The 12,937-nt window shown below is 36.7% G+C and overlaps 1 protein-coding gene across 1 annotated transcript in view; it reads right to left on the bottom strand.

The window, feature by feature from the left end:
* tcf7l1b (transcription factor 7 like 1b) overlaps positions 1-12,937 on the bottom strand; it is a 63,899-nt gene that overhangs the window by 2,564 nt on the left and 48,398 nt on the right. Inside the window, exons 5-11 of the mRNA XM_059503185.1 lie at positions 5,252-5,384; positions 5,030-5,132; positions 4,855-4,938; positions 2,180-2,320; positions 1,708-1,867; positions 1,009-1,116; positions 136-187 (exon numbers count right to left, since the gene is read on the bottom strand). Coding sequence (XP_059359168.1) covers positions 136-187; positions 1,009-1,116; positions 1,708-1,867; positions 2,180-2,320; positions 4,855-4,938; positions 5,030-5,132; positions 5,252-5,384 — 781 coding nt within the window. The remainder of the gene's footprint in view (positions 1-135; positions 188-1,008; positions 1,117-1,707; positions 1,868-2,179; positions 2,321-4,854; positions 4,939-5,029; positions 5,133-5,251; positions 5,385-12,937) is intronic.

Below are 12,937 nucleotides of genomic sequence, written 5' to 3'. Positions count from 1 at the left end.
CAGACATACTGTACCTGCCTGTGCTAGCACTGGACCTCATAAGCTGCATGTTAGCAAGGAGGAGAGAGCGCGGTTAGAAATGGACAAGGCGAGAGAGAAAAGGCTGCGCGAGTGTGTGTGTGTGTGTGTCCTCACCCTCTGGTGTCGAGTCTGTCTTATTATCTCTCTTCCTCTTCTTCCGCTTGCCCTGAAGAGGAAAAAAATACAGTGAGAGAAAAAGAGGGCGAGAGAGATGGAAATAGAGTTAGTGCAATAAATACAGAAGGAAGTAAAATAATACAGAATGGACAAACAAAAGCATCATAATGAAGCAGTTTATAATATAAAGAACATTTGGTACTTTCCATGAATCAGTTTTAAAATTAGGACTAATATTCTTTAACAAATGATCAGTGAATCGAGGTAGTGAAGATCTGTCAACCTCAGGTGTTTAAAATGAATATTAGTTTGTTCAGTTTCTATTAGGTTTGTGACTCTGCTTAATGCCAGTCACTGTGTGTTTTTATTCTAGTAAAAAACATTAAATAACCATCCAAATTAACTAAAAAAAAAAATTTAAATTGACAACATGATTAGAAATCAAATCAATTACTAAAACAACAAAATTCCTTCAAAAAAATTAATCATAATAAAACTGTAATAGTATATTAAATGATAAAAAACAACACTGGTTATAAATAAACTAAGTGTGGTATTTTTTAGTAGAGGCTAGGTAGTTAGGGACAACATTTTTTGTAGTTATTAGTTATTATAAAAGATATTTCTTTTATTTAAAAATCCTTTTATTCCTACAACAGATTTTCTAAATATGACATTTACATGATGGTGGTGTATAGATTTTTTTATGCATAAGTTATAAAACAAATCATGGAATTTGTTTCTCTAACGCTTTATAAAAACAGCAAGTGTAACCCAACTGTACCGTATTGATAGAAACTGTGCTGTTTGACAGCATACAAATGTGAGCGTAAGGCTGTGTGCGCACGTGTGCTGAAATGTCTGACTCACATAGTTATCTCGCGCAGACCAGCCAGGGTAGAGTTGAGAGTGCAGCTGCCTCTCTTTCCTGGCCAACTCGTAGTATTTGGCCTGTTCCTCTCGAGATAGAGAATGCCACTGCAAACACACACACCACAGTTAGCCAAAGGCCAAACACACACAGACTGTACAGATACTGTACATACACACGATTTACACAACACACGTACTGTACCAGTGTGACCGCACACCCATGCACTGTATGTACACGCAACAAACGTGCAAAAATAGTTACACACTAATCTTCAAAGATATTTTAATGTTTTTGAAAGTCTCTTATCATTACTCCAGTCTTCAGAGTCACATGATCCTTCAGAAATCATTATAATATGCTAATTTGCTGATCAAGAAACATTTCTGATTATTATCAATGTTAAAAACAGTTCTGCTGCTTCATAATTTTGTGGAAACTTTTCTGTGTGTGTGTTGTATATATGTGTGTATATATATTAGGAAATAATGAATAATTTCAGAAACTAATAGCACAACGGTTGATTTACAGACGAGTAGGCGATATGTTGATGAAGACATTAACATTTACACAACAAATGTATGTTTTCAACTGCATCCTAATTTTGGATCACATTTTCCCCCAGCGTTTGTTTCTGATCACTTGTGACTGGTTCGCTCAAGATGGGTGTTCTTACGAGGACTACACAGTTTACTCACCCTGCGGCCAAGGATTTGGTTGATGGCGGCGCTTTCTTTCAGTGTGCACTCGGCCACCACTTTGGCCCTCATCTCTTTCATATAAAGCATGAAGGCGTTTAGGGGCTTCTTTATGTGAGGTTTCTTGTCCTCCTCCTTCTTAGTTGAGACTGGAGACTTTCTGCAAACACACATGACAGGTGGGTCGGCCTTTGTACCAGATGTGTGTGTGTGTGTGTGTGTGTGTGTGTGTCTGTGTGTGTGTGTGACATGATGGTGAGAAAAACTGATATGGATGAGTGGGTCTATAATGGTGGTGAACTTGTAGACAAAACAGTGATAATCGTATTTTCTCCAAAATATCACTAAGTGGAGGTGAAAGTGTGAAGCTAATGTTATTAGCCACTAGTAATAAAACAGGATACCTGTCAGTTTCCAAAAAGCTATAAGACAATATAAACAGGAGGGAAGTGTGTTGTATGCGTGTGCTTACGTATTAGCTGCTGGACTGAGTTCTCCATTGGGCTCTTGTTTAATAGCCGGAGAGACGATGGCTGGGTGAGGGATGCCTGTCTGATGAAGGCTGTGAGGATGATGAGGAACGATATGAGGAGAAAAGCGACTGGACACCAAACTGCAAAGAAAGAAAGTGGCAAATAAGGATTACTGCCTTCTGAAACCAAGAAAACAAATCTCCGCCCTTCCATCTTAAAGGATTTTGGACTTTGCTAGACTTGAATCTGCATTTCCAACGTGAGCACCTAGGCTCAATGTGTGCGAACCACTAAACCATCTCTCCGACTATATTTACACCTGTTCCGCTTGCACACCTTGACCTTTAACCCTTAAAGGGACAGTTCACCCAAAAAAGAAAAATTTGTCACACATCAAAGCTTGAAACCGAAGAGAAGACATAGTTGAATTAAGCTGTAATTTTTGTTTTCTTTGCGCAGTTGAAATACTGATGTCACATGGACTATTTTAACAATGTCCTTACTATCTTTCTGGGTCAGAAAGCTCTTGGATTTCATCAAAAATATCTTAGTTTGTTTTCTGAAGATGAATGAAGGTCTTACAGGTTTACAACAACATGAGGCTGAATAATTATATGACAAACATCCCATAAAAATACTCAAAACTCAATGATAGGTCTTAAAGAAGCTGATAGGTCACCCAAAAAGGAGTTATTATTAACTCACCCTCAACCTGCATACATTTCTTTCTTCTGTAGCACATAAAATAAGATATTTTGTTGAATGTTGGTAACCTTCACAGGTACCCATTGGCTTTTATAGCATGGAAACTAACACTATGGAAGTCTGTTTGGTTACCAACACGGTTCTGTTTTTAGCAGACGAAGGAAACAACCTGAGGGTGAGTAAATGACTGAATTGTCATTTTTGGGTGAACTATGCTGCGTATAGACTAAAGCACACTTCTATTTCTATTCATATGTCATATTCAGTCCAAATAAGTACCAGCTGAAAAGCTCCTTTATCTGCTCCTGTTACAGGTGAAGTACGGGGTTACTGTGGTAACGCTAAAAGCGCGACACTCCAGACCAAAATTCCAAGGAAACCACTTCCTACGACCGGCTGAATGGGACACGGTTCTGATCCCAGCGCCTAGAGCTTCTACTGAGGTGAACGCACAATGAAGGCCTGTCATCATCCAGAAACAGAAAAAATTACCAATTTTCCCCCTTCCTCTTTGACTTTTATTAAATGAGAATAAAACGCTCTTAATTTCAGTTGGCGCAAGCACAAGGATACCAGGAAGAGACTTCATTAACTGCATGTGTGGTTTCCACATGATGACCGCATGAGCTTCTGCAGACTAAAAGCAGTCTCACCTCAAAAGGAGAAGTTAGACTGAAACTATGAATTTCAGTAGAAATCCATGTGATTGGGAAGCTTCTGGGTTTGAAAGCCATTTTTGTGTGAGCTGTGCTTCATATATTTCTACACTATTGGCAATATACAATGGATCTTTTTTGCTTGTGACATTTCAGTGTTCATGTCATGTTAAATCATATGGCTGTCTTTACTATAAAGCAGATATTGTTTTCAATTCGGGCCCAAATGGGAGGAGGGGTCGAATCAAACATATTCAGAATAACTACAGAAAGTGTAGTCCTTCTACCAGTGGAGAAACCAGCAGGGCGGAGGTTGCTCTCGCTTGTACTGACAACGGTTGTAAAGGTCTGGAGGAGGACGGACTATTGATCACTATGAACTCTGTATGAATAATTCAAAAATCCCTAACACACACAACACAACACAACAAGAAGCTCAGTACAGATCATTCTTATTTAATCCAGTGCTAGCACTAAATCAAGAGACGTTCTTGGCAATTCAGATCCATTTCATCTCGAGTTTGTACAATTGTGGAATAAACTTCAAACAGACTCTTGCAAGCGTGTTTCTTGGTTTGGTTTGGTTTGGAGATAAATGGTGCAGCTGATGTAAAGAGGCATAATGGAAGACCACAGTAAATGTTCAAAGGAATCCCCAACTAAGGTTACACGACCATCCAAAAGAGGAAAAATTAAGAAAAACAGTTTACGACAGTTTTAATTATTAACATACTGCATTTCTCAAACAACTTAAAAATAAGATTACAGATTCCTTCAGTCAACTAGCAAACAAAAATTAAATGGTTACACTTTATTTTTAGGTGACATTGTTAAAGTGTATTTACACAAATAAGTACTTTTACTTTTACTTTCACTAGTAATATTAATGACATGTATGTACTTACTGTAGGGATAAGGTTAGTGTTTGTTTTAGGGTTACTTGCTTGTAATTACACAATTTACTGTTATTACAATAGTACATGTAACGTGTGTAACACCTTAAAAATACAGCGTTACCGAACTATAATGGAACATTTATCACTGAAAGCAATTGGTAGTTGTTTTCAGGTTTCACCATTTTAATTTTGTATGTTGCTAATGCTAATTCATTGTTGGGTTACACGTGTAACAAGGACATGGTCAAATAATTTGTTACACTTGGATGTATTTTACAACAGAGTATAAAAGATCTGTCGCTACTTCCATGTCATCGCAACCTTACTGCTAAATTCAAATGGAAATACATCAACAAACTCTGTGAAAAGAGTCCATGTGTTATGGGAGAATCAATCTGCAAAACCCACACAACTCACCTGGACATGGATGCGTTCATGGCAAGAGCTGGGTAAGGGTGACGGAAACCCGCGGCGGTGATGGGATACATGGGTTGACCCTGCCTGAGATGCACAGAGAGAGACAGTGAATCAGAGAGAATCAGTATGAATCAGGGTGTGAGGATAGTATCTATTAAGATTGTGGGATACTCACTGTGGGACGAGCCACCCTAATGGGTGAGGGATCTGCCCCATGGCCCCAGGGGACAGGGGGTAGTAGGGGGACAGCTCTGAGGGGTGAGGGGTCCGAGGAATACCTGAACCAGAGGAATACAGTCAGTCAGTCAGTAACACGACGGAGGACAAAAAAAGTGAATATGAAAAATTAACTTAAAAAGCGTTTCAGTTAAAAATGTGTAGGTAGAGTGATCAGTACCTGTCTTTGGGTCCAGGATGTCTGGCGAGAGGTGGGCTGGAGGAGTTCCTGGAGAAAAGTGTTCATTGCTGTAGGTGATGAGGGGGGTCAGGGGGTGCATGTGAGCATGCTGGACCACCGGGACCTTATTAGACTGAAAGAGAGAACGAGAGAGGGTCAGGCCCAGACTCAAAAGATCAGCATTATTTGTAAGAATTACTATTGCTTCTACGTAGGGTGTGAGTTGAACAGTTTGAAATGGGAATAATTATAAAAATAATTGATGATTCAAAACTAAGTAATTCTATGGAGTGCAAAAGTACCTGTCCACGTCCAGAAGTAATTTCCCCATTCATTTCTACCATTAAGGATAAAAAAAAAAAGTCCATTCATTATAAGCCATGAACCCAAACCATCCAGCTACAAGTTGCATGTTGCTTTCGTCAACGAAAAGTATGACTAAATATCATCGTCAACGAACCTTTATCATGTGATGAAAATGAGACAAAATGTAAATGCTGATCAGGTGACGATGACTATAATTAAATGTATAATGCAGTATGGTTGACGAAATGTGGTTTACAAAATAAAAAACTATGCTAAAATCTCTCTTCATTTTCGTTGACCAAAACGAGACGAAACAAAATGTTATAACATTATTTCGTCTTTAGTCGTGTTATATTTATTTTGCAGTATGTCGGTTTCCTGTGTCTCACTTCAGGGGCGGCATCAGGTCGCACTGCGCAGACATCATTTCCTCAAGCCCCACTCGCAACATTATTCAGAAGACGACAACAAACAAACTTAAGCAGTATGTCTGTATTTAATGATTTATAAATTGTTCAAAATCAGTTCTCCTATGGAGAAACGTAATGTTATTTTTATCTCCAGAATCCGACTCTTGCACTATTTCACATTTGATTATGTTTGCTCTTTTACATACAAATCTATGTATTATAAATGTGAGGCTATTTGCTGTATAGCTTGTAATGAGCTTCTTTGCTCTCTATATTACTACCGACTATTTACCTGTCTTGAACAACTGAGAATCTGAAGTAGATACTTGAACAAGACTTAATAGAAAAAAACTCGAAAGACACTTGCCATGGTTTTTATTGAATGAATTGTGCTGTGTGTTTAGCAGATTAAGTGTGTCAGCTGTAAAAACACACCGGTTCTTGTGTAAAAAATGGTTGTTTATGTATGAGAGGATATATAAATGATGAAATGTATCAGTATGTATGTGTGAAGCGCATGAAGCAATCTGTCCGTGCTCCAAGGAATGCTGGGAGAGCTCAGCCTCACACCCAATGCCACGCCTAAGCCCTGTGTACACAGCATGCGCTTCACTACACACACTCGACAGGTTACACATCAGCAGTGCATGATGCACACGTACAGCATGGCATCATGACACTCGGTTAGTGTAATGAAACCCGAATCTTCATGAATAACTGAAGCTGCACAAACTAGTTCACATTTGTCTGTTTGTTAGCAGAAGCGAGCGAGAGATGTTGTGGTTCAGGCAGCACATCTGTAGGACTGAGGAATGACTGCATCAATATTTCATCACCCTGAAAACATTGCTGAAACCACAGCGATGTGATTCTGGAGTTTGGGCAAGAGCAGAACTGCTTTATAAGGTGAGGAAAGAAACTATAGACCATCTCACTCGTCACTCCACAGCCGTCATTTCCATGACAATCTGGTGGCCAAAATAATGTAGAATTCTGTCAAAATGGTCTTAAAAACATTTTAAAAGTACAATGTTAATTATTTTCAGAGTTACAACACTGATATCCTAGTGTGATATGGAGAGACTTTTTTTTCCTTAAAAAAACAAACAAAAAAACCTAACACTAAATGAACACCAATATTGAAGTTAATCTTTATGTTGTATTATTATTTCATAAGTACAATATCAATATACATTTGTCTAGTTATGCCCTGCTTTAAAATGCTTTATTTGGACAAAAAATAAAGCAAAAAATATTGTAAAAATCCTTATCCTTATCATCCAGTAAATCCTAAACAACTGGAAAAACCGCAGGGCCTTTGATTATTGTTGTACACAGTAAAAGTATAAAATGTTGAAAACCACTGCTCTAATTGACAACAAATGCAATTTAAATATGAAAACTAAGTGTGCAAAAAAACACTAGACTTAGTAGGCACAATTATACTAAACTGAGCAATATTCTATATTTGACCAGATAATAAATTAAACGCGACACCTTTAAAGTCGCAAATGGATTTGACTTGACAACATCCTTTTGAATGCAACAATGTTTAATAAACATTGAACAAGCTGATCAATGTACTATTAGGCCACGAATGTCTTCATTTCATGTCTAATATCTTGTTTCTGATGTCGTGGTCAAAATCCTGTCAACGGGGGCAGACTACAGCGGTGACGGTCAATCTGTGGCGCTGAAAGACCCAACAGCTTTAAAATTCACTAACAAGCAGTCAATTATTTCCCAGCAGCCACTGCCAAGTTGAGCGCACTTTGGTATTCACTATATACAGGGCACTAGTGTGAGAGTATGTGAACAATCAGAGCTAGAGATAGGAAAGCTAAACGGTGTTAGTGTGGGTCTGGAGCTGGCGGAGGGCTGTGGCGGTCTGGCCAAGAGGGCACGGCTCTGCTGGGCCGGCCAGAGGAGAGGAGAGGAGGAGGCTGTGTTCACTCAGCCAAACATGATTCTCAATCCTTCACATCTGAGATAAATTACTAGGCAAACGGCCCCTGGGTACAAGAGTAACCAACAAACCAAACAACCTCCTGAGCCCTGTGTGTGCGCGTGTGTGTGTGTCGTGCTCTCTCCTATCCAGTGCGAGGTTCTGAGTCTGAGGAGTCTTTTCAAAAAAGGACAGAAAAAGAAAATAAGGAAAAAAGGAGAATGCATGGCATGCTGGGATAGCTGAGCCTTGTTTGTCACTGAGGAAGGAAGTGGATGTAAGAGTGGGCAGAACATGACATCAGCATTTAGACAGACACACACACACACACACACACACAATCAATCAAAGAAAGCTTAGGTAGACTCTTAGTATTTTTAGTATTACAGCAGCTACACACAGAAATACAAATACAAATCTAACAAACATACATACCATAACAGCATAATTACTGAAATTTAATGACCGTTAATTTTAAACTATATTCACTAGAAAGACAAAAATGAAAAACAAACAAAAAATATCAACAGATTAATAAATATCCAATAGATTCTAGAATTATTTTCAGTCATTTCTGATGGGAAAAATGAGGCAGATGCGAACCTGCACTGCCAGCATGAGAATCACAGCTCAATATTTTAATAATAAAAAATTATAGAAAAATTATATATATATATCATCATATATCATCACCTTCAGCAATTCTTCAAATCATTTGAAACAAGTTTAATTTGTTGCCGAATTATGTTTAAAGTCATGAAATGTGTAGAATTTAACATCAATTTATTACAATTAATATATATATATATATATATATATATATATATATATATATATATATATATATATATATATATATATATATATATATATATATATATAATATATATATAATTTTTAGTACTACATTACAATCGATATCCCGGTCTCATGTAAACCTTTTATCAGTAATTCAGACGCACAAAGACGTCAATATAACAGCTTCAAAACAATTCATGTAACATCACATTTATCTCAGAAAGCATATTCAGTGACCATAAAATCAAAATTTAAAAAGAAAAATACATTTTGCTAGATGTATGCAACATAAAATTCATTAGAATTTGTTACTGTTCTTTAATGTTTTATGTTTGAATAAATCCGTCCAAGTTTTTATGACAGCCACTATTTAAATGTGTATATTTGGAAAACACTAACTGCAGTAACTGTAACTTAAAAAACTTAATTAAGTGTAATTTAAAGCAGGTGTACAGCACAAATCAGTCAATTTTAACCTTCAATATTATAACATAGTACCAACGGACTCGTGTATTTTACAGCATTAGTTGAGAGATTTGTTAGACTTTTTTTACCAAAATTGAATCAAATCGCAAGCTTGTGAATGAGAATCGAATCAAATCATGAAATGTGTGTCAAAACCCAGTTCTATGAAATAGTTTTTTTTTATTATTCTTTACTTCCGCTTTATTTTTATCAATTTTAATGATAAGAAATAATCAACTGGATTCTTAAATGAAATGTTTTGCTCTTCACAGGAATTCTGTTCTGTATTTACATTTTTTCCAGTAATCAAAAGACTACAAATAAAAAAATTAACAATGAAATTAATAAAAAAAATCTATCTCATCCCTTTTGCCATACAAAAGTGTTACACAAAAAAATGTGGACTGTTAAAATAAAAAATAAAAAAAGTGTGATTATTCCTCTGAACAAAACTGTAATTATAATAACTATTCTAGTTGTTATTATTGAGGTACATTCTACTGTACAATAGTGCTATACTTTTAAGTAAAATTTAAGTTTTATTTTGGAAAGCTATATTGAAGAGCTTTACAGAAATCATAGGACCCTATTGAAGGGCTTCAGTATGCAAAAACAGGTCCATATGAACACAGACCACACACACTTCTATATCTATGTACACACATATACAGATATACAGATATATATATATATATATATATACACACATATACATACATATACATATACATATATATATATATATATATATATATATATATATATATATATATATATATATATATATATATATATATATACTGTATATATATATATTTATCTATTTTCTAGATTTTACTGACATCTCAGTGTCTTTTTTGTGCATGGGACTCTGGGTTGTTTAGTGCCTTATGCAACAAATCTCAAAAGTTTGAGAGAAAATGAGGGAGAAAAACAGAGGATCATGTACGGCTGTTCCTTACTTCAGGAGCCACAATTCTCCACTGTGTTGTATTAAAATACTCCCACGCAAACGGTGGTTGGCTGTGTATGGTATGGATCCCAATCCCCAAGCCACAAAGCTTTCCCATCTGAGGCCTCGTCGCTAGGCTAACTCAATCAACTAGCCTAGCTTATCACATGCTGACACACAGTAAAACAGTGAGTGCTTTTACACACACACACACACACACACACACACACAAACCCCCAAAGGTGGTGCAGCAGAATATCAAGAAAACCTGTCTCCTGAATTATTGAACATTCACACTTTAATTGACTGGGACTGTAAAGGGAGAACATATCGTGTTGGGTGAACAGAATCAGGAAATGATGCACGATGTTGCCTGTCTGAGCACCACAACACCTCAGATTTTAGGGCTGGGACAACGCGTCGAGGTCATCGATGACGTCGACGCAAAAAATACGTCGACGCAAAATATGCGCATCGATTCGTCGACCTGTTTTTACTTCTCTAAAAAACGTTTGCAAAACGTTTACCTTATGTGCGCTGAATATACGCGATGGCCGGATCAACATTCTGTCCAACGTTATATAACCAATCCAGGGGTTTTTCTGCATTGATCTTTTTTTGGCGGCTGTCAAAGCCTTATTTGATCGGTGAGTGACAGTGACAGGGCGCGTACGAGAGAGAGCCCCGGCTGCGCGCGCACTCACAGTCTTCAAACAACACAAGCGCTACTTGCTCTCTCTCTCCCTTGTGCAAAATCAAAATCATTAAACACGATAGAAAAAGGGCGAAACACCAAAGTTTCACGCGCGCTCGCGCACTCACAGTCTTCAAACCACACGAGCGCTTCTTGCTCTCTCCCTAACTTGTGCATTTTAACCAAAATCATTAGACACGACAGAAAAAGGGCGGAACGCCAAAGTTTCACGTGGAGCATTCGGAGATTTTTTTTTTTTCCATGACAGGCTGCTGGCTCCCACTGTTAATTTTTTTTTTTTTTTTTTTTTTGTAAAAGCACTCTCTGTATTAGCTTAAAGCCCTCAAGTTTACATTTACATACTGTATTCTTTCAATTGCTCTAAACAAGTATTTTGGGTGAACTTTTTTATTGAATGCTAGACATCAAGTTGTTGTTATTTTCATCTGAAAGAAGAACTTTTTTTCAGTAAGCTAGGCCCTATGTGTTCAGTAAGCTTGTTTCAGTAAGCTATGTGTTTTCAAGGCTTCAAGGTTTTATTGAATGCTATCTCTATACAATTGCAAAGTAATGCATTCTTAGTCAGTCTTTTATTTTGTAATTTTAAGAGCAATAAACATATATTGCAATGTTAAGGAATTGATGTTTTTTTCATTCAGATATGTAAATCAACATGTATAAATTGTTAGTAGTCAATTAATGGGGAGATAATCGAAATCAAATCGGTCTGAAAAATTAATCGTTAGATTAATCGATGCATCGAAAAAAATAATCGCTGGATTAATCGTTTAAAAAATAATCGTTTATCCCAGCCCTACCTCAGATCAAAAGAAAATCAAAAATCTGGTACTTGTGAGTTCAAAATCAGAATAAGTCTCATTACGAAATAACGTCACAATTACAAAAAATGAAAAACAAGTTGCTTTTACAAGAAAGTGTTTTTTCTCTTGCAACAGTTTCCTGTAATTGTAACTCGTGTCACTGAATCTCTCTCATAGAGATTTCAGTTTCTTGTAATTTTACTTGTAACAACAACAATTGTACTTGTACAATTCAGTGTAAAAGTTGCAAATGGGATAAGTAGCAATTATGAGAAATAAAGTTGCAATTCTGGTAATGAGGTAGAAACTGTTTGCATTTCTAAAAAGTTGTTGCAACTGTGCGATAAAATAAATAAATAAAAAAGTCACAATTTTGAGTTAAAAGGTAAAAGAAATTGTTGCAATGCTGATGTTGCAACTGTCATATATAAAGTAGCAATTATGAGAAATAAAGTCACAATTACAAATTACAAAAAAAGTTGCAACAGATACAAGGTAGCAATTATGAGTTTTAATTATAAACTTTAAATAGGATATGTTTCAACAGAGAGATGAGGTAGCAACTGTGAGAAATAGTCGCAGTTTGAATAAAAAAAGGTTGCAACTGTGCGATATAGTCACAATTATGAGAAAATAAAGTTGCAAATTAGAGGAAAAGTCACAATTGAAAGACATGAGGTAGTGATGGTGAGAAATTTTTGCAATTCCGATAAAAAGTCGCAACGGAGAAATTAGATAATTGTGAAAACTTACAACTTTATAATTTCTTTTGTTTTATTTATTTATCTTTTGTAACAAATGCAAACATGAGCTTCCATATATTGGGCTTCCAGTTTTGACAATGTTATATTCTAATGTGGGTTTTTATTGGCCGAAATATACACAATTTAATAAGCTATTAGCTGTTACTGGCTGAATAAGTTAATTTCAATAATAAAAAGACGTCTAATGATCAACCTACAGTCAACACATTGGAAGTCAACACTGATCTCCATTTGTAGTATGACACGTGATATTTTTCAGGTATGCTGTGGTGACTTCTTGTTTGGTGATAGTTTTCGCTCCCTGCACGTCATATTCACGGCGCCGTTCTCCTCCATAAATAAAAAACCTTAAAGACACACCTGAGCTCACCCTGCAGTCAACCTCTTCACGCCCTGACGCAAATTCCCCTCATCGAGTCTTGTTTTCTCAAACAATCCTCCTGCCAACGCCAAAGGTTAAGCAAATCCCTTCACTCCAGCTGTTGGCCATTAAATGGGCCAGAGAGGGGCGTCCGGGCAGAGGAACGCCAC

This window comes from Carassius carassius, chromosome 21 (assembly GCF_963082965.1).
Source record: "Carassius carassius chromosome 21, fCarCar2.1, whole genome shotgun sequence".
NCBI lineage: Eukaryota > Metazoa > Chordata > Actinopteri > Cypriniformes > Cyprinidae > Carassius > Carassius carassius.
Note: the sequence above shows the minus strand (reverse complement) of the source record. Positions and strands in the feature narration are given on the sequence as shown.